The 21,296-nt window shown below is 42.9% G+C and overlaps 2 protein-coding genes across 2 annotated transcripts; one reads left to right on the top strand and one right to left on the bottom strand.

The window, feature by feature from the left end:
• Positions 1-350: 350 nt before the first annotated feature.
• cpa5 (carboxypeptidase A5) lies at positions 351-4,136 on the bottom strand. Its single transcript, XM_058075904.2, has 11 exons — positions 3,876-4,136; positions 3,662-3,743; positions 3,434-3,568; positions 2,575-2,679; positions 2,383-2,484; positions 2,194-2,295; positions 2,023-2,133; positions 1,852-1,942; positions 1,539-1,738; positions 1,364-1,448; positions 351-610 (listed from the first exon to the last, which is right to left on the bottom strand). Exons 1-11 carry the CDS (start codon positions 3,941-3,943, stop codon positions 423-425), a joined length of 1,269 nt encoding a protein of 422 aa, XP_057931887.2. The 5' UTR covers positions 3,944-4,136; the 3' UTR covers positions 351-422.
• A 2,115-nt stretch (positions 4,137-6,251) lies between these two features.
• On the top strand, positions 6,252-15,554 carry tes (testis derived transcript (3 LIM domains)). Its single transcript, XM_058075903.2, has 7 exons — positions 6,252-6,691; positions 9,346-9,431; positions 10,651-11,122; positions 11,847-12,314; positions 13,569-13,784; positions 13,858-14,016; positions 15,084-15,554. The coding sequence occupies exons 1-7, from the start codon at positions 6,665-6,667 to the stop codon at positions 15,273-15,275; spliced, it is 1,620 nt and encodes a 539-aa protein (XP_057931886.2). The 5' UTR covers positions 6,252-6,664; the 3' UTR covers positions 15,276-15,554.
• Positions 15,555-21,296: the final 5,742 nt, after the last annotated feature.

Here is a 21,296-nt window from a genome sequence, read left to right as displayed (position 1 = left end):
CATGTGATCAACTTCACATTAGCTTTAGTGGTTTTACGCCATAACTGTGCTACTAATACACTACAGATCCTAAAGCAAAGAATTTATGGACTTCACTGATTAATTATTGATGTGCAGTATCTATTACAGTAGCTTGTACATTAATTATTGATTTACGGTCACACAAGTACACTATTATGTTTTACCAGTACAAGCTAAACACCCAATACAACGATGATACTGAAAATGTTTGATTTTGCAAAACCATACAGAGAACTGTGCCTAATATGCATACCTTTAGAGATGTGAGATGTTCATTAATTTGATGAAATTCCTAACCATCATTGTTCTATACAAAAGACTGCCAACAATCAGAGACTTGAGTTTTTTTTAATGGTCTAATTGGAGTCACAATACCTTCCTCCTACAGTGGTGCTCTTACATTAGTACAGGTTCTTGGAGGTGTGGTCCATGATGGCCATGAGTGCCAACCACGTCTCCCTGGCCGTGGGGATGATCTGATTGGCGGGCAGCATGAAGCCGTAACGTCCTGTGTCCCTCAGCTCAAAGGTGAAGGAGTACTTGATGCCCTGGTTGTATGTCCAGTCGATAGTGCCACCACTGGCTTGGTCTGTGGCAGGAAATGATAAAAATGTATATTTTCAATTGCATAATCAATCACCATCTAGGACACAGGAGTCAAACTCAAAGCCACACAGCTAGGAGACCCGAGTTTGATTCCACTCTCGGGCATCTCTGTGTGGAGTTTGCATGTTCTCCCCGTGCATGCGTGGGTACTCCGGTTTCCTCCCACATTCCCAAAACATGCTAGGTTAATTGGTGACTCCAAATTGTCCATAGGTATGAATGTGAGTGTGAATGGTTGTCTATATGTGCCCTGTGATTGGCTGGCATCAGTCCAGGGTGTACGCTGCCTCTCGCCCGAAGACAGCTGGGATAGGCTCCAGCATGCCCCGCAACCCTCGTGAGGATAAGCGGTAGAAAATGAATAAACCACCAGATCCAGCAGAAGCTGTGTGTGGCATTTTGTAATGTGGATTACTGCCACCCAACAAGACTGGAGTGGAACATCAAGGTTTTACAATGAAATGAGTCAGACTGGCATGACATAAACATGTCAACATTTGCAATTGAAAATATGGCAACATAAGACCAGAAGCTGTGCTGCTTTCTCTGGCTGTCAGCAGTAGTCAGTAGTTTTGTTTTGGGGTTTTTTTTCATGGAGAGGAAAAAAGAAAATTGGAAGGGTTGAAGTATCGTTCAGGCCTTGGTCTGCACTGTATTTGTATTCTTGTACAACTACAACAAAGTCTTTATGATGACAAAACTTCTCTTTGGAGGTAAAAAAAAAAAAAGAACTTACAGATGGTGTTGATGATGCTTCCATATCTGTAACGAGTGCGGTACAGAGAGGCAAGGTCAGTGATGGCTTTCTTGGCCAGACTATGCTGCAGAAAACACAATGAAACAACATGTTATTGTATGTATGAGTAGTACCAGGACAAATGAGACCATGATGGTGAACATTTAGCTGGTACCAGCTCAGCCTGGTCCCTGACGGGGGTCCTGGTATAGCCGTAAGGGTACAGCAACATCTGGGAGTACGAGTGGATGGACACAAAGCCCTTGATGTTGCCGTGAGACTTCACAAAGTCCACGATTGACTTGACCTCCGACTCAGAGTGGGCCCTGGGTCCACGATAGGTCTCGGAGCAAGTGTTACCGCTGGCTCCGGGTCCTACAGTCATTATAGGGAAAGCATAACTACTACTTATGACAACTTTTGACAATTCCTAAATCTGATTTTCAGAAATTTAAGTTACACAGGAGTCAGAGCATCTGAGATGTTACCTCCAAAACCAGCATCCCAGTTTCTGTTGGGGTCGACACCGACACAGCTGGAACCAGGATTGGGCTTTCTGGTCTTGCGCCACATGCGGTTCTGGATACATCACAGACACAAACATCACGTTAAGTGTTCCAGTTGGTCCTACTGAGAAAAATAAGATATTCCTGGCTCACGTTTGTGTGGGTGTAGTAGTATCCGTCAGGGTTGGTGACCATCTCTAGGAAGATGTCCATCTTGTTGAGGATGGCGGTGAGCACGGGGTCGCGGCCGTAGTCGGTCACAATCTGAAAACGACGTACACAACTGTCAGAACATGAAAATGACACTGAGAGACTTTACAGCACCTTCTTGGCAAACCAGGCACCGCTAGCCTGGGTCACCCACTCCCTGGAGTGGATCCCAGTGTCGATCCAGATGGCGGGGCGCTTGCTTCCACCGGTACTGAACTAAAACAGAAAGAAAGAGTCAGTCAGTGTCATAAAGGTGAAGATCGACAATGTTGTTCCAAGGTCAGCCTGCATTGTTGTGTTAACCTTGAGCACGTTGAGGGGGCGACGCTCGTAACTCTGACCAATCACCAGCTTGCTGACCAGTTTGGGATTCTCAGCAACCAGCATGTCCTGGAACCTGTACAGCTACCACAACAAAACCAAGATCACCAGTCTTATAGTCATATATATATATAGCAAATAAATAAATAGTTTGAGTATCGCTGTCACTCTAACCTCGCTGATGCTGTGATATCTGGAGAAGTCAAAACTGTCGGTGTTTCTGGGCTCAGCTTGACGAGCAGAAGCATCCATCTCTTCCTGCTCCTCATCCAGGATGTCCTGAGGACCAGAGAACACAAGAATTATTTGGAGTTCCATTCATTCATTCATTCATTTTGTACTGCTTTTTTTTCCTCCCAGCTGTATTTGGGCGAGAGGCGGGGTACACCCTGGACTGGACTGCACATATAGACAAACAACCATTCACACTCACATTCATACCTATGGACAATTTGGAGTCGCCAATTAACCTAGCATGTTTTTGGAATGTGGGAGGAAACCCGAGTACCCGGAGAAAAACCCACGCATGCACGTGGAGAACATGCAAACTCTACATAGAGATGGCCGAGGGTGGAATTGAACCCTGGTCTCCTAGCTGTGAGGCTCTGCGCGCTAACCACTCGACCACCGTGCCACCACAAGTTCCATTCTCGTGGATATTATATTATGAGATATTATGTATCTATAGGTGGATATTATGTCTCTATATTATGTCTCTTAATATAGCGCTGACTTCTACCAAGGCTGAAGATGTCTGGCAGGTGATGCAGTTCTAGTCCTACATCTGTGTATTACAAAGTCATGGTGTCCTAACCTAACTGTACTAACAAATTAACCAACAAACAGTTAATGAACAATTAAATAACTGACAAAAGTGCGAGAGACAGACTCACTGCCTAACAAAAAAATGAATGAATAATTCACCGATTGAACAAATGAAAGATTGGCTGACTTATGAATAAACAACGGACCAACAAGCTAACTCATCTACTAATAACTCATAAACAAATGACTACAATGACCGTCGCCCCACCTGCAGGTCTTCGATCATGATGGAGTAGTCGATGTCGTTGCTCTCCAGGAAAAGCTTCACAGCTTCCAGACTCTGGAGAGGAACTCGGACGTCCGCAAAAGTGTCCACGTCAGTTGCCTCCATCCAGAAGTCCAGCTGAAAACATCACACACACACACACACTCAATAGAAGGCAATTGAATTTAACAGCATAGTTTTTAGTTTTGCTTTGATGTGATGTTGTCTGACCCCAAACTCCTCCATGTCCTCCAGCTGTGTGAGAAGAGACAACCGGAGTTCATCCTTTGCTACAATGCGAAGGACCTGATGTCTTTGAGGAAGAAATACAACTTTTGACACACACTATTATAATAGTACTGGAGTCTACATACAGTATACATACTGTAATACAGTATACGTACTCTACATTGTGTTCAAATATAATTACATGTCACCAACTCACCCCTCAAACGTCTCCTTGCCCAGAGCGGCAACGAGCAGCACGGCCAACACAAAAAGCCCCCTCATCATGACAGACCACGATGAGCCTGTCCAGCTCGCACCTTTATTGACCGGCAAAACGGGTCACGTGACCCAAAGAAATGACCTTGTTCAGTGACAGGGAGGTGTGTCAGCGGCTGCTCCAATTCCCACGTCGCACACCTTTGTAGTATGAACGCCAAGGTTGTCCTCGATCCGGATCCTACGGACCACTCTTCACTAGTCAACTCTTAATGTGCAGACAAAACAGCAACTTTTATTCAGTGTATGTTTAATACAGACCTCACCTGCTGTAATATTTCTACACTAAAATGAAATAAAATATGAAATCCAATAGATTATAGGCAGCTAGATAAAACAAAATAAGCAATTCAGTTGATATAAAAATATTTTTCCAGAGGTATTTTAGTAGTTTATATTGCTTATTAAGTTGATTGTTGTGACCTTGTACAGGAGTGGTGTCAAAACATTTTCCACTACTTGTCCATTACTTGTCATTACTTTTGTTGTTTTTTTGTTGAAAATTATTATTTTTTTGCAATACAAAGAAATGAACTTTAATTGTTATATACATATTTAGACTTAATACATTAAACACCACAGCCAATACTTAATTATTCCCCTGTAATATTGTAGTATTGTTGACACTTTCGCTAATGGATTCGTCCACAGCTCTATTGACCCATCAGGAAAGAAAGTTAGTTTACGGCGGAGATTTTTTTTTTATTATTATTTCGAAATGTGTTGTGGGCCAATAAACAAGCAGCATGTCAGAAATGGCTCCTGGACTGCACTTTGGGCACTTTGGAAAATCTTGTTGATAGATAGACCACAGGTCCATATCACTATATATAAAAATACATTACAGAACTTAAAATTCCTTAACACACATGAAATGTGGGAACATTTCTAGCTACAAACATATGGCTGGCTAGGAGCTTGAGCAAGATTCTCACTCAGATTCAAGACTTTGACTCAAATATTTGACTTTGTTTACCATATTTAGCACTGTGAGATATTCCAACTTGTCAGACCCCATCAGTCACTAAGAAGGATGAAGATCCATCGAGTCTGCATGGTTTGATGTGTATACCAGAAGTGTAAGATCCTTATCAATTATGTTGTTGAAAACTGTCCAGAAACCTCAAGGAATAAAATAGATACAGTAGATGCACAACAGTAATTATTTTTTACAAATAAAGGAAGAAGAAGACACCTACAGTAGCACCTTCCTCTTTTGTGGCCTTGCCGCTTCACTTCAAGCGCATAAGTCCACATTAGGTAAAAAACGAAGACAAGCCTTGAGTGCATGTTAGTGTGAAAGAACATGTGCTCCGTTGGCAGTCTCTTTGTAGGCCCAAATGAAGGATTCTGATAACACACGCTTAAATATATGTTTGCTGCCTGCATTCTACCGGCAATGTTCAAATATTGGACATTCCTTTCTTCTCTCGTATCCGCTTTATTTAAGTAACCTCGTTAAAAAAACCTACATCATTGCTTACAAACTGCAACCTTGTGTTATGTAAGGCAACTGATGTCAATACAGCAAAGTTAAGTGAGCCAAGCGATAAAAACACCTGCTGTACTCTCACACACACAGCAACAATAGACCACCAATCAGTATGTTCTCTTACCTGCTCACTGTGGACATCAGCTCGCTATCTCCCACTGAGGCATTTCCTGTTGTAATTCTAGTGACTGTGAGACAGCATTATGAAACGCAACTTCCTTTATTTCAACATGTTCTTTAAAGTCAAATTTGAAGATTTGTTAGCAGCGTTTAAATAAGTCATGGAATGCATACAACCAGAGAATATTTGCATGGCTCCACTGCTGTATAGAAGTTTGTCTGTGCCCAGGGGGGCACAGTTGCCTGTCTTGCCTGATGACAAGCAGCGCCCCTGCTTACAACATCATTATTACTATCAATTGCAAACGATGAGTATAGTTTAAAATATTAGTAAGATGAGACCAGACTATTCAATCCACAACATCAGCATCAGATTACATATCTACTGTAACTACAATTGGCATGATTTCCCGCAAATAACGTCACAAAAGCAGTGGTTTAACAAGACCATCTGTCTTAAACTGTGTTACGTGTTAAATAAATAATTAAAAACAGTGTTTGTGTGATGGACATCTTAATAACGTCAGCAAGAATGTAACCAACTCATTTGAGCCTTTGTTTGGATGAGGCCACGCCTTTACTACACACTGATTGGCTGCCTTTGAGTGCACGGCTGTGCCATCCACGTTGTTATTGGTTCCCCGCAAGTCAGTCAATACGGAAGAGCCACTTCAATGTGAAAGTAACACAGACCTCTGAATGTAATATGCTGAAAGATTACTAGCGGGAAAAGAAAGGAAAATACCGTTGATTTCAAAATAAAACGTCGCTCGCGTTTCATAATTACGTAAATCACATTGGATTACCTTTGTGTATAAAACCCACAATGGAATTCAAGACATAATACCTAATAATACTAATTGTAGCGTACGACGTTTACATTTAATCAACGCTTATGGCGTGTTGATATTAACTTTGTGACTTTAAACCGGTTGCTGCTGCCTGTAGTTATAGCTAACTTGACGAGTATACGGAGCCGGTTGACGTTCAGAAGTGAAAGGCTGTGTTCGAGACCACAAATCCGTCGTCTCCGGTCCAACTGCTTTGTGTTGCTGACGGCGTCCGCCTCCTTGGAGTCTCTCTGGTTTGGTTGGTGTGTTTTGTATCCGAAAGCAAACATGGAGATCGAGAAGGAAGTGAAAAAGGTGAGTTTCCGGCAAGTCAACGCCCAGTTAAGGTGCGCCAACATACAGCAGGTGGCTTCTCGTTCCCCCCAAAAGTTGATAAGTTGTTATATTTGCAGTTTTCACATTTTTATTCTCAATGTTCTTCTTGTGTAACTTTCTTTGTTAATGTGGTTAATTTATCGGGACATTCGTGTTCATGGCGTTTACTCATTTACATTGAGTTGGTTTCACCATGATTTAACTAAATTAGCTAACTGGTCATTTGTTCATTCATACTGTGTTGAGCTAAACTAAATTAGCCAACTAGTCATTTGTTCATTCATACTGTGTTGAGCTAAAAACACAAAACACACCGAAGTTAGTTCGCAGTCAGAGCCATTTTGGCAGCTGGCGAACAACTTGTCTTTTTTCTGACTTAACCTTAATAAAGTATCTGATAATGCCCATCTGTTTGTGTGCTGTTTATGCCATAGAATATGCTTCATTGTGTCTTGGCTGACCCAGACAGGCTGCAGATGGGATTTTAATCTGTAGAGGAGATAAATATATCTTTTTAAAATGCTGCTGGTGGCCATGACTGATGATCTCCTGTGCTTCTTCATACACTGTCAGCTAAGGCTCATCCATACAATATGCAATACTAAATAACCATCCATGCAGCTGTGTTTGCTCATCAAGGCTCATGTCTCCTTATTTCCTTCATTCAATAGATGTTTGATGGACACCCCTGACACCATGCATCCACCAGTACCAGCTTGGAGTTTGTTTTTAGACAGAAGATTATGTGTCACTGTTTGATGTGTCTTCTTTCTCTTTGGGCTTTTCCCTTCAAGGGTCGCCACAGCAAATCAATCGCTTCCATCCAACCCTGTCTTCTGCATCTGTCTGTCTCACACCAACTACCCTCATGTCCTCCTTCACTACATCCATAAACCTCCTTGTTGGTCTTCCTCCACACCTCCTACCTGGCAGCTGTAAATGCAGCCTTCTTCTATCAATATGTTCACAATCTCTCCTCTGGACATCTCAGTCTGGCCTCTCTGACTTTATCTCCAAGGCCTCTAACATGTAATGTCCCTTTGATGTACTCGTTCCTGATCCTATCCATCCTGGTCACTCCCAATGAGAACCTCCGCATCCTCATCTCTGCGATCTCCAGCTCTGCTTCCTGTCTGTTTCTCAGTGGCACTGTCCCTAGACCAAACAACATGGCTGGTCTCACCACAGTTTTGTATACCTTTCCTTTCATTTTAGCTGAAACTCTTCTACCACACATCACGCCCAACACTTTTCGCCACCCGTTCCATCCTGCTTGCACATGCTTCTTCACCTCCTTTTCACATTCTCCGTTGTTTTGAACTGTTGACCCCAAGTACTTTAAATTCTCCACCTTCTGTATCTCTTCTCCCTGTAACCTCATTCTTCCACTTGCGTCCCTCTCATTCACAGACATATACTCGGGCCTCTCCTTTCCAGGGCAAACATCCACTCTTCTTGCATCTCCTCCACCTGTTCCCTACTCACTACAAATCACAATGTCATCTGCAAACATCATAGTCCATGGAGATTCTTGTCTAACCTCATGTGTCAGCCTGTCCATTACCATAGCAAACAAGAAGGGGCTCAGAGCTGATCCCTGATGCAGTCCCACCTCCACCTTGAACTGTGTTAGTGTGAATTAAGTTGAGGTCATGGACTAAACAAATATGCACGTAGCACCCAATAACATAATTAAATATTATCTTTATGCAATTCCACATAGTATCAGCATTTGTAACCAAATATGATGTGAAAGAAGAAGGGGGGAAAATACCATATAGTCGTCTTTAGTTTAAATGGTGTGTTCAAGGACTGTAGAACAAAGTGTGACAGGTTGCCACTTGCAACAAACATGCACATTTTTTTAAATAAAACAATAGCAAATATTTCCAAAATTGAAATCTCTTTACAAGTTTGACATAGTTATTTACTGGTGGTTTAAGAAAATGTTTAATCATTGAGCTTGATCCCTGCCTTACAGCATACTTGATAGGATATGGTTTTATTACACATTTGAAAATGCTGTCAAAATTCCACTTTTATAAAATTGGCTACTTTATGTTTATATAAACAAATGTAATAATAGAATCAAATGGTATTGTTGGTACACCGTATCAAATAGTATTGAATCATTCTGTTTTTAATATTGTTTTTTAATCGTGATTACCTCAATGACAGTGTCAATCCAAAAGTGGACATTGTTATTTTTGTAAAGGCTGGGATTTTGAGTTGGATCTCATTCGATTGTGTGCCTAATGGCCGGAAAGTGTTGACAAAAGAGGAAGTGTGGCTTGTGAACTGTAAGTCTTAAAGTGTCTTGTAAAAGTAGACTTTGCCTGGCATTGAGTCAGTGTATCGAGAAAGCACTGTGAGTCACTGTGAGGGAGAGCATCATGACAGTTTGGCCATTTGTGGCTCGACTTTGCACGCCTATTTCTTGTAGTGGCCCTTTGGTGTTAATGGAAGCGTGTGTAAGCCCTGTGGGATACGTTGTGGTCACCTACAATCATGCATTTCTAATTTTCACAATGATGGATGAATTTCTTCAAATGACCATCGCCACATGCTCCATCATCAAATCATCATCATCATCATTATGTCACTTACCACCTCCTTTGAACTTTGTGTTGCAGATGACGCTGGGACACGAGTTTGGGGCGGGAGCATCCTGCTTGAAGTGTAAAGACAAGTGTGAAGGCTTTGAGCTTCACTTCTGGAGGTTTGTACACATTTAACATGTCTGAGTAATCTGAATACTCTATTGAGCATGGTGTGTGACTGCAACTCACTGCAGAAATGTATAAATACACAGTAGAATAGGCAAAGTGAAAATTTAGCCTTGTATATAATAGTAAAAAATGAGCCATGAAGCAGGCATTTATGGAACCAGCTTGCTCACTTCAGTGCTGGGAATATTTTCAATAAACACTAGCAGTGACAAGACCCTTGGTGAAATGTTTCAAAACAAGACAGGACCTGTGTAGACATTTGACTTCAGGCAGTACCTTTTTAAACAGAACAGTGTGTCACACTTGGGAAGAACTGACTCATATAATAAGATTCCATAGTGTTGCCGTGCTGCTTGAGGCCAGTAGCCTGCAAAAACTCCAGTTAGCCACACTAGGCTCTATGGTCGAATGATTGTTACAACACAAAGAAACGCTACGAAACAGCAGTAAGACTAATTGGTTACATTTCTACACTGCTGAGATCTCATTTCAAGTTTAAACTAAAAAAAAAAAACGTGAGTAGGTGAAGCGTCTGTGCCTGAGGATTTACTCAAGTCAACATGCAGGAGTTCTGAGTCATGCTCTTCATTATAGCTGACGTCATTTCATCTTGCGCAGCTGTCAATATACAACTACTAGACATTGTTTGAATGAAAGTCTGGTCTCATTGGTGAGAAATGAAGAATAGATATGCTTAGTTATAACTTAGTTAATAGTTACGACAAAATATGGCCTCTGCTTTGAAGTTCTTAGAGCTTTAATAAGAAGGAGGGAAGCAGAATTAATTCTGTAATATGAGCTCAATAACTACATTTATTCCTTCATTTTCTACCACTTATCCTCATGAGGGTTGCGGGGGTGCTGGAGCCTATCCCAGCTGTCTTTGGGCGAGAGGTGGGGTACACCGTGGACTGCTCGCCAGCCAATCACAGGGCACATATAGACAATGTGGAGGAAACCGGAGTACCCAGAGAAAACCTGCGAACGCACGGGGAGAACATGCAAACTCCACACAGATGGCCAAGTGTGGAATTGAACTCTGGTCTCCTAGCTGTGAGGCCTGCACGCTAACCACTCCCCGCTGTGCAGCCTTCAATAATTACATTTATTCTTAGTAACAATCTCAACTTCAAGGTTCAAGGTGTAATTTTCCAAGATGAGTTTAACAGAGTTATTCAAAGAGTGGTAAGAATTGTTGGTCTGTTGCAGAAAAATCTGTCGTAATTGCAAATGTGGCCTGACGGAGCACAACGTACAGATGATCTCTGAGGAGAACAAGAAGGTCGGCAAGCTGTTCGAGGACACCAAGTACACAGGCCTCATCGCCAAGCTCAAGACGGACGGCGTCTCCATGTACCGCAGCAACGCCATCACCATCACGCTACCCACGCCGGCCACTGCTCACACAGTCTTACCTTCCACCGCATCCAACGCCGTGCATCATGCAGCCTCATCCTCAGCCACCGTGCCTCCAGCCACTGCAGCTGCTTCTGTGCGGCCAGCTGCAGACTTTGGGGGGGCAGGGTCCAGGGCCGTTGCTGTTGCCGTTGCCCCACTCAAAGTGACCACAGCGACAGCTTCCATTGGTTCCTCTACAGCTGATGTTGTGCCGGTCGCCCAAGATACCCCCCTGAAGTCTGTTACGTACGATTGGGCACCCCCTGTGGCGAACAAATATGTGGTAAGTGTTTACACATTGTCAGTAAATGTACTGTACACAGTCATCATACTGACTTAGAGTAATAACCAACATGTGCAGATTAAGTTATTTTCCAGTGAGTATGTACTGTAGCTGCTTTCTTCTCTCCAGAAATGAGCTTAAACTTTCCCTTCATGGTAAACTCTCCTAACTCCGGGACTCTCACTGACTCTGGTAGACGCAGCGGCGAGCTCCCATGCTGGCTGCGGAAACCCACTGCTTGACCAGAGAGTGCTCTGGCATAGACCTCAAACGGATATTTTCCGTTGTGCTGTACAGCCGCCGCAGACGGAACTGTACCACACAGAGCTAGTGTGAGCCCTAAACAGTCAATCTTGTTTATCATTTTGTTCTCATATTTGTACTGCGTCATGTTACCATGACAGTCGATGAACGCTAGAGGGCGCCAAACGCCAGGAAGCTAGAAAGAACCTTTAGTAAACACAAGATGACAATATTAAAATAAACACCATAAGATTTTAATGTCTACTCTGTAACATTTAGAAGCAGAAATGTTAAATGTTAATACTATATATTTATAAAATCCCCTCTGCTACCACATAATGAGATGCTGAGGTGTCTGTATTTGTTTAGTCTCAGGCCATATCTTGTTATTAGAACAAGATGGTCGTTTTCCTCATCCTCTGCTGTTCTTCAACCATCATCCTTAATCGACATTTTCTTATCCTCCCTACCTGTTTTGCAGGCGGTGCGCTACATTGAGCTGCTCCCACCAGAGAAGCGGCCCGTGGCGGGCTCGGAAGGAGCCACTTACCGTCGTCAGCAGATGGCCCACCAGCTACCCGAACATGACCAGGACCCCGCCAAGTGCCACGAGCTGAGCCCGGCCGAGGTCAAGCAAATGCAGCAGTACGTGCGCAAGTACAAGGATGAGGCCCTGGGGATTGGGGACGTCAGGCTACCCGAGGACATGGTTCTGGTGCAGGCGGCGGCGGGTCAGAGTGGACCACTTGGTGCTGGTGCAGCTGGAGGGGCTAAAGCTGGAGCTGTATCCACCAGAGTGGGCTTGAAAGGTGCTGGAGTTGGAGGGACTGGAGATGGGGCCACTTCAGCAGGTTCAGGTACAGCTGGAGGCGCTGTGGGTACTGCAGCCTCCGCTGGAGCCATGGTTGCCCTTGGAGCACAACAAACTGGACCCTCACAGCAAAACTTTGTAAGAACATTTATTTTTCTTCTTAATATTTGTCTCATTTTATGGTTAAAAAAATGAAGTAAATGAGATAAGTAAACACAAGATGGAGCTATTTTACAGTCAGAATTATTTCCTGTGGGTAGCTCTAATTTAAGATCACAATGTAACCTGTACCCCCCCCCAAACAGGAAGTTCTGTGATTGTAAGTTGAAAGGTCAAACCTTTCTTTTGTCACATCAAAGTGGTACACTTTGACGCTGACATCGACCCAGTGACGGATGTTAAACTGTTTGTGAGCATTGTGTGCTTCTTGGCACCAAATTGACGTTTTGTTAGTGGCCTAACAATGACTACAACACGCTACCATCATTAACCTATCAGCAACAATTAGCTGATATTTAGTTCATATTTCCTGTCATTCTGTGCTTTTTGGCCTCTCGTCTGCATAAAAACTGCCTTGTAGGTCAGAACTTGAGCCAGGCTTAGCTATTTACCAGTCAACGTAGCACTTACAGTACATGCTGACTGGGAAATTACCGGTATACACATCATTAATATTGAAATGTGATTCAGGAGTAACTAAATTTGACTATTTCTGCCTTTGCTTCCTCCCACATTCCAAAAACATGCTAGGTTAATTGGTGACTCCAAATTGTCCATAGGTATGAATGTGAGTGTGAATGGTTGTTTGTCTATATGTGCCCTGTGATTGGCTGGCAACCAGTCCAGGGTGTACCCCGCCTCTCGCCCGAAAACAGCTGGGATAGGCTCCAGCACCCCCGCGACCCTCGTGAGGATAAGCGGTCGAAAATGAATGAATGAATGAATGAATGCCTTCGCTGGACCGGTGTTCACTTTATTGATGAGTAATTTTCATTATAGTTTTGGTCAACAATGTAAACCAAGATGCTAATCAAAATAGACATACATACATAAAAGGCCTATTTCTGTCAGGTATCCTCCACAAATCTGTCAAAGTCTGTGTTAGTGACCAGCTCTCCTTTGCCAAAATCATCCACCCACCTCACAGGTGTGTCATAGCAAGGTGCTGATTAGACAGAATGGCTTTGTTGGCCACAGTAAAAGGCCACCCCAAAATGTGTAGTTGTACCACAGCAGCACAGTGCTATGGATGTCGCAAGTGTTTTTTGTGTTCATAGAAAATGAAAATAAAATGTATCTTACATATGCAGTTGGAATTGCACGTGTGACTACATCTTCCTTAATAGCATGGTAGTGCCACATGACCATCATGTTGTTTGTCTTCCCTTCCAGTCATGCCACCACTGCAAGCAGCCTATGCGTATGGGTGACCCTGCCGTGTACGCCGAGCGTGCAGGCTACGACAAGATGTGGCACCCAGCATGCTTTGTGTGCTGCACGTGCAACGAGCTTCTGGTGGACATGATCTACTTCTGGAAGAGGGGCAAGCTCTACTGCGGCCGTCACTACGGTGACAGTGAGAAGCCGCGCTGTGCCGGTTGCGATGAGGTAAAGGGGCAGATGTGGTTAGCGTGATGCAAGCATGTTATATCGCTCATTGTGTGTTGTCGTGCATCTACAGCTGATCTTCAGTAACGAGTACACTCAGGCTGAGGGTCAGAACTGGCACCTGAAGCACTTCTGCTGCTTCGAGTGCGACCTCATCTTGGCGGGAGAGACCTATGTGATGGAACAGGAAAAGCCTGTCTGCACTCCCTGCTACATGAACAACTACGCTGTGGTGAGACACTGAACACACTCCACTTGGTCTGTCTGTAATACTGGAAAAAAAACCTCCAAGATGCTTTTATATTGGCATTCTTACAGATATGGAACTGCAGTTTTAATCATTTGAGACATGAAATAGGTAAATATTATGAAGATGATATCGGTGGCATAAATATAAATATCAGCATAAAAATATGATATCGGTTGACATCAGTAGCAAGATTTTTTTTTCATTCATTTTCTACCGCTTTTTCCTCACGGGGGTTGCGGGCGGTGCTGGAGCTTATCCCAGCTGTCTTCGGGCGAGAGGCGGGGTACACCCTGGACTGGATGCCAGCCAATCACAGGGCACATATAGACAAACAACCATTCACACTCACATTCATACCTATGGACAATTTGGCGTCGCCAATTAACCTAGCATGTTTTTGGAATGTGGGAGGAAACCGGAGTACCTGGAGAAAACCCACGCATGCACGGGGAGAACATGCAAACTCCACACAGAGATGGCCGAGGGTGGAATTCAACCCTGGTCTTCTGCGCGCTAACCACTGGACAACCGTGCCGCCAGATTTTTTTTTTTGTTGCTGTGAAATTGTATGTATTAGACTGCACAACTTGTGTGAGTTTCGGGTGATGGCCACCTTCTTATTGCTACGTCACATGTGCTTGAACAAGGGTACACCCTGGACTGGTCGCCAGCCAATCACAGGGCACATATAGACAAACAACCATTCACACTCACATTCATACCTATGGACAATTTGGAGTTGGACTTTTAAAACAAATGTCACAGCCAAAGCCTAATGGCGAATATTTGTCAGATGTTGTACAATGTTGTTTACAGCCACCTTGAGAATCTAATTACTGATGCTCTATCCATTAGCTTCACAACACCGCATTCCACTGCAGAAGATATGTCACGTTACACATATCGGTGTTGGCTGATATTGGTATCAGATATTGAGAGTTGGACAATATCAGTTATGGGCAAAAAAGCCAATATCGGACATCCCTAGTAAGTATTTAAGTCAAAGGTATGTTAAAGAATTTGCTGACATGTGTCTTTGATCTGGACAGAAATGCTCATCCTGCCAGCAGTCGGTGGACCCAGAGGCCCAACGCGTGTCGTACGGCGACTACCATTGGCATGCGGCAGCCCAGTGCTTCAAGTGCTCGGGGTGCAGCAAGTGTCTGATTGGCCAACGCTTCATGGCGGTGAAGGCTTGCCTCTTCTGCTCTGTGGAGTGCAAGAAGAACAGCGCTGCCTAGATGCTCCTAAAGGTACGACACTCGGAACCAGAACTCTGTGACAGTCGTGGTGAGGTAAACATGTAAATTAGTCTACAAAAAGAGCCAAATGGTGTTGGGCCATCGAGTCTACTGCTCTTATGTTTTGTACCCCAGCTCTCATATAACCGTAATGGCACTGATAAAGCAGCAACACAACTTTCTCACGCTTTCAACTGCTGACCGTCACCATGCCACATTCCTATAGCCTCATATTGCTGCCTTAAAATATTAATTTCTGCTTTTGATAATGACTTTGAATGTTTTTTTTAATACACTTTCTCAGGAAGCATTGTGAGGATGATACATGACCCGCTACACAATATCAATATTAAAGTTTCGGCTGCCATTCCTCAGCTATAGTTCATACAGTAATACATCATTATGCACATATTAAAGAGAAATGTGATACAATGACAGGATGGCTGTATTTCATTGAAATCTGTAATAAAAGTCTTTAAAAATGCAAATATTCATTCTTTTTAAGTCAGGACCAATACAAACTTAACACTGACATTAAGTAAGGTGTCAAATAAGACAAGTGGAAGTTCTTGCGTAGCTTTCCTCTTTTCACTTTCTTGGTGGAAACGGTGAACAATTCTAGGAAGCTTCATCTCTGATGACCTCCATTGTGTCACATGGCTTCCTCAAGCCTCAGGCTGAACGGCTGTTTGACCTCTCTTTCTTGGCCTGCCACATCCAGGCCAGGAGTTACAGGACGATATGACGGCTCCATCAGTGTTCGGGCTAAACAGTCCATCATTGACTGCAGTTGCTTCATTGGCCTCCAGGGTGCGACAGTGTTTGCAAGAAGCTGTTCATCGAACTTTCCCCTGCAGGGAGGTTTACATGTCAATGATTTCATAACACAATAAATGGCTGAAGGCGTGGCCACTTTGTGATGGACAAGTAGCCACATAGCATCCCATGTCAAAATATGTCTGTGTCAGTGGTTGGAGCTGTGGAACTAAGGTTTTGTACGACTTTAGAGGGGTATTTTACTCAAATTTTACTTGACTTGAGCTTTCACTGTTTATTCTTTTGAAAGAGGTTATTTAAATGTGATAGTATGGTGTCAGGTTGTTGCCACTGATGCCATGTTTAGTTTTGCATTTTATATTGTTTGGAGGCAAAGATTTGCATCATTTTGCAATAATTTGCATGATGTGCAAACAATGTTCACAATTCTATAGGACCAAAAAACAAAGTAGTCCAGCCTTCATATGTTCCACCTCATTGACATGAACTTCAAAGATACTTGTTGTACTAGTACATACTGTTTTTTTCCCCATAATTCAGTAGTTTTATGTAAGAGCACCTGTTGAACAAATGTCTAACACACATCACCCAAAGCATCTCTACTGATTCTATTAGAACCACATTTTCACAAAGCAGTCCAGGCCGGTGGGGGGTTTGGAAGTAAATGGTGATGTGGCTGGGCAGGATCAACTACACGATGCCGCAAAAGCGAATACACCCCTCACATTTCTGCAAATATTTTATATGCTTACACGGGGCAACATTCAAGTAATTACACTTGGATAATAGAGCATAAATGGGTTGGTATACAGCTTGGATACTAGTGTAAATTTAAATAAACTCCAAACTATTCATGTCGAAACAGTAAATAGTGAGTAGAGGCAGTGATGTGAAATTGGTGACTTTGTCTCTAAACCTCATGATATTCCAAACTTTTAACGGATTTTCTCAAAAGCGATTAGCAACAAATCTAGCAACTATGCTGGCGTCGTTGGAGACTTTTCTGGTACAAACCTGATCAAAAACAAATTGAACGACCTCGTCTCCTTCAACGCCACGAATCTGCCCGTTTAGACTTTGCCAAGGGAGCATCAAACATGGGACATTGAAAGGTGGAAAACAAAGTTTTATTCTCTCATGAGAAAAAATGTAACCTTGATCAACCGGAAAAAATGGCCACATAACATCAATGAAGGAGAAGCGTCAGGAAGCGTTTGTGTTCATTAATTTCAACCATGTGTGATGGCTCGCAATTGTTTGGGTGAAGTTCTGGTTTGGTATTTATATACTGGTCGAAAATAACCCTGTGAGAAATTCATAGTAAAGTAATTCATAAGAAGTTTATATAACTTTAAAAAGAAAACGTTCAGTTATATTTTATCCAAAAACTTTGGTTAGCACCCTCATTAGAACTTTTTTTGACCCTTCCTCTGAAAAGAATCGGAATCGAGAATAGGTTGGAAACGGAGTCTGAACCAGAATCACTCAAATTCAAATGGTGGTGGCGGTGGATCTCGCCCTGTTTCACAAAGCAGGATCTAAAAAGTAAATGTTTCTTAATATTCATTAAATTACTAATTATACTCAAGCCTCATTTGGGCTCGATGACTTACCTGTCATTATGTCAGAACATGTGATGGGAGAACATTTGTGATGAAAACACTGCATGGGTGGAGGCTGGGGGCGAGTCTGGATGTAATTATTACGCTTGTCCTCTCTGTCCACCGGTCAACACACCACACTGTCTAGCTCTGCCCTTTAGGTACACTACCACAGTGCTTGGCACCCACTGAGGATGTGGAAACATCTTTACTTTTTCCAGATGAAATTGATGATTTGGACTGTTTACATTTCAAAATAAGTTCACACGCTAACTTCCCAGTGTTTCAGTTAGTATGCTATGTGTTCCCATGACAAGCAACCTTTGTACTCATAGGCTAGACTGTGGCGCTGTTTGTTGGCATTGTACAGTAACCCCCCCCCCCTCCCCGCACTACCACTACCACCACACACACACACACACACACACTTCCCATTACATGTTTCCCTTTCCTGCCATTGTCTCAGCTGCACTAGCAAACATGGAAAGTGGAAAAAAGGTACAGTGGAATTCCAATCAAGCAATACATTCAGGGGCCTTCACTGTGATGAGTGAGTCATTGTATAGTAATGTAGTGCATGTGCACATTTACAATATACAATGCAACATTTGGCATGGTTCAAGGTGACGGGTATTGTTATCATCATCCATTTTCTATACTGCTTATTCTCATGAGGGTCGTGTGCATGCTGGAGCCTATCCCAGCTGACTTTGGGCGAGAGGTTCACCTTGGAGTAGTCGCCAGCCAATCGCAGAGCACATATAGACAAACCATTCACACTCACATTCATACCTATGGACAATTTGGAGTCACCAATTAGCCTAGCATGTTTTTGGAATGTGTGAGGAAACTGTAGTAGCCGGAGAAAACCCACGCATGCATAGGGAGAACATGCAAACTACACACAGAGATGCCAGGGTGAGCAGGGTATTGGTATGTGGTCTGCACGCTAATCACCCATCCACCGTGCAGCCCGGTATTGTTATCATATTTTTAAAAAATACACAAGCAGAATTCCATTGCATTTCGGTGCAGATCCAAGTATTTTGGATTTTTGAGTCAAACTGAAACTATTCCCACCCCCAGTTCGAGCACAGTTGGTCTAAACCTTACAATGTATTTGTTGCTTGGCAAAAATCCTGTGGCCAATTATTTATGCACCAGCGCCATTTCTTCAATGAAAGTAGGCCCGTTTTAGTTTGTGATGTCCCCTTAACCACTTCCCTGCTGAGAAAGGACAGGGAGAGGTGGCAGATGCCGGAAGTTACATTTTGAAGAAAAACACATTTTAAACACAATATAATCAAACAAGTTCAGTCATATACAGTAGTTTTGTAAACAAATGGCAACTTTGTAAAGGAATTAACCTGCAGTTGCATGCAAAAATCACCACCTCCACCAACTTCTTATCCTCAGCTTCCTTATCAGAAGGAAACTTCCCAGTCCAGAGACTACCTCCCTAACGTTTTTTTGACCTCGGGTTCTTTACACGCTTACTTGCCCTCATTAACCTTGGCCTGCACTCATCCCACTCTGTGAGTGTGGCCCCCAGATAAGACCACCTCCTCCTCACGAGGAGAAGAAGTGTACGAGCGTGGCAAAGTGAGGCAGGAATGTGGTGAAGCCTTGTATGGTCATAAAAATGGACCGCTGCCTCTCTTCTATTTTTTTTTATAACCTTCACTGGAAGATTCCTTCTGCTTCTCATACTGTACGTTCTCACAAAGGAGAGCGATACGCTGACCACTCCTACCATAGAAGTTTGGTTTTAATGAGCACATTCCAGCTTGCAAGCATGACCGCACAACACAACAAGGCCCACAGTCTAAAATTCATTTAAATGTTGTTCCACATAAACACTTTCTCAAGCTGTCACTTGAATGCCACTGTAACCGGTACCTGCTTTGGAGCCAATGGGGAGCCTGAAGAGGGACAAAAGCATCATCACTTTTCAATATTTAGCTGTTACAACTCGAAAATTGAATAAATTCTATACGCAACACCCAATAATAACAGCATAACATTATTTTTAAACGCAAATGTATTCAAAATACATAATTATACATAGCCGAGTGGTTAGTGTGTGGTTCAATTCCACCATCGGCCATCTCTGTGTGGAGTTTGAATGTTCTCCCCATGCATGCGTGGGTTTTCTCCGGGTACTCCGGTTTCCTCCCACATTCCAAAAACATGCTAGGTTAATTGGCGACTCCAGATTGTTCATGGGTAAGAATGTGAGTGTGAATGGTTGTTTGTCTATATGTGCCCTGTGATTGGCTAGCGTCCAGTCCAGGGTGTACCCCGCCTCTCGCCCTAAGACAGCTGGGATAGGATCCAGCATGCCCGTGACCCTAGTGAGGATAAGCAGTAGAAAATGAATGAATAATTATACATAATACATGACATGCATGTTGTCTTTTGAATTAATTAATTAATTAATTTTCTACCGCTTTTCCTCACGAGGGTTGCGGGGGTGCTGGAGCCTATCCCAGCTGTCTTCGGGTGAGAGGCGGGGTACACCCTGAACTGGTCGCCAGCCAATCACAGGGCACATATAGACAAACAACCATTCACACTCACCTTTTGAATTAATTGTGATATATATTTTTATATTGCATATTATGTATTAATTGATTTTGTGTCAAATTAATAATTTGATAATAAAATATGTGTATATGATATGCACATACTTTAGTGACACTTAGACATAGTCATTATTAAGAAAATACTAAATGTTTAATTTCTATGAGTTGATGTCCTAACTAAGGTGAGCAGTTAGCACTCCACACCAACAGGGGCAGCAGAGGTGGACTGTACAGTCCCAACTGAAAAAAGAGGAAATGCTAACATACTTTGCAGGAGCTAAGCGTCAAAATGTAGGTCAATTTGTGTAGACGTAAAAAGACCACAGGGGGATCATATGGACCCTCATGGAGTCTCTGCGTTACATTGTCCATCAAGATTGTCTTCTGTCTTGCTTCCACACTCGTTCACAAATTTCATGACTGAACGACCTTTGACCTCGGCCAGGTGCCGAAATCCACACTTCCACCAAATGAGGAAGCTCACATGGAGGTGACATGCACGCGTGCGCACACACACATACACACTAGAACTGTATTCAAACACACACACACACACATACACACCAGATCTGTATTCATGTCATATTGTAATTATAATCTCTGCTTTTGTCCCTCGTGGGGCTTCTCCCATCACTGCAGCTAATTAATCTGTAGCTCCTTTTGTTTAATTACATCATTATTACTGCTGTGGTTTCGACTGAAGGGTTAGAGTAAGTGTACAGTAAGTGTTTGTAAAAGTATTTTGTTTACTCTCTCATCATTCCCCGCATGCCTCTTACAACAAGTCTTGCATAGAGAGTTTTGGTTGAACCGGCTAACAAGTGCATGGCTGTCATACCTACAGGGTGAAGGAATGAAAGTTAGTCTTTGTAACACTTAGTCCACTTTGAACACACACTAACTAGATTCTTTATTTTGGAGAGACAAGGTGGGAAATTCAAGCGTTAATCTTCAAATGTTTGAAATTCGACCACAGAGATGTTAGTCTGATGGAAGTTGGCCTTGGCAGCATCCTTGCACTTTCATTCTTTGAGGCTTAGCTCATCATCAGCGTAAAT

The sequence above is a fragment of the Doryrhamphus excisus genome, linkage group LG1, assembly GCF_037039965.1.
Source record: "Doryrhamphus excisus strain RoL-2023G ecotype Guam linkage group LG1, RoL_Dexc_Guam_v1.1, whole genome shotgun sequence".
In the NCBI taxonomy this organism is placed as follows: Eukaryota; Metazoa; Chordata; class Actinopteri; order Syngnathiformes; family Syngnathidae; genus Doryrhamphus; species Doryrhamphus excisus.
This window is presented reverse-complemented; position numbering and strand designations above follow the sequence as displayed.

Bases quoted from the DNA above. Each gene is read 5' to 3' on its own strand.
- cpa5 (XM_058075904.2), bottom strand. From the start codon at position 3,943: ATGATGAGGGGGCTTTTTGTGTTGGCCGTGCTGCTCGTTGCCGCTCTG. The intron at 3,569-3,661 runs GTCAGACAACAT...TGATGTTTTCAG, and splicing joins AGGACATGGAGGAGTTTGGG to CTGGACTTCTGGATGGAGGC. The intron at 2,485-2,574 runs GTTAGAGTGACA...TTGTTGTGGTAG, and splicing joins GATATCACAGCATCAGCGAG to CTGTACAGGTTCCAGGACAT.
- tes (XM_058075903.2), top strand. From the start codon at position 6,665: ATGGAGATCGAGAAGGAAGTGAAAAAG. The intron at 6,692-9,345 runs GTGAGTTTCCGG...TTTGTGTTGCAG, and splicing joins TCGAGAAGGAAGTGAAAAAG to ATGACGCTGGGACACGAGTT. The intron at 13,785-13,857 runs GTAAAGGGGCAG...GTGCATCTACAG, and splicing joins GCTGTGCCGGTTGCGATGAG to CTGATCTTCAGTAACGAGTA.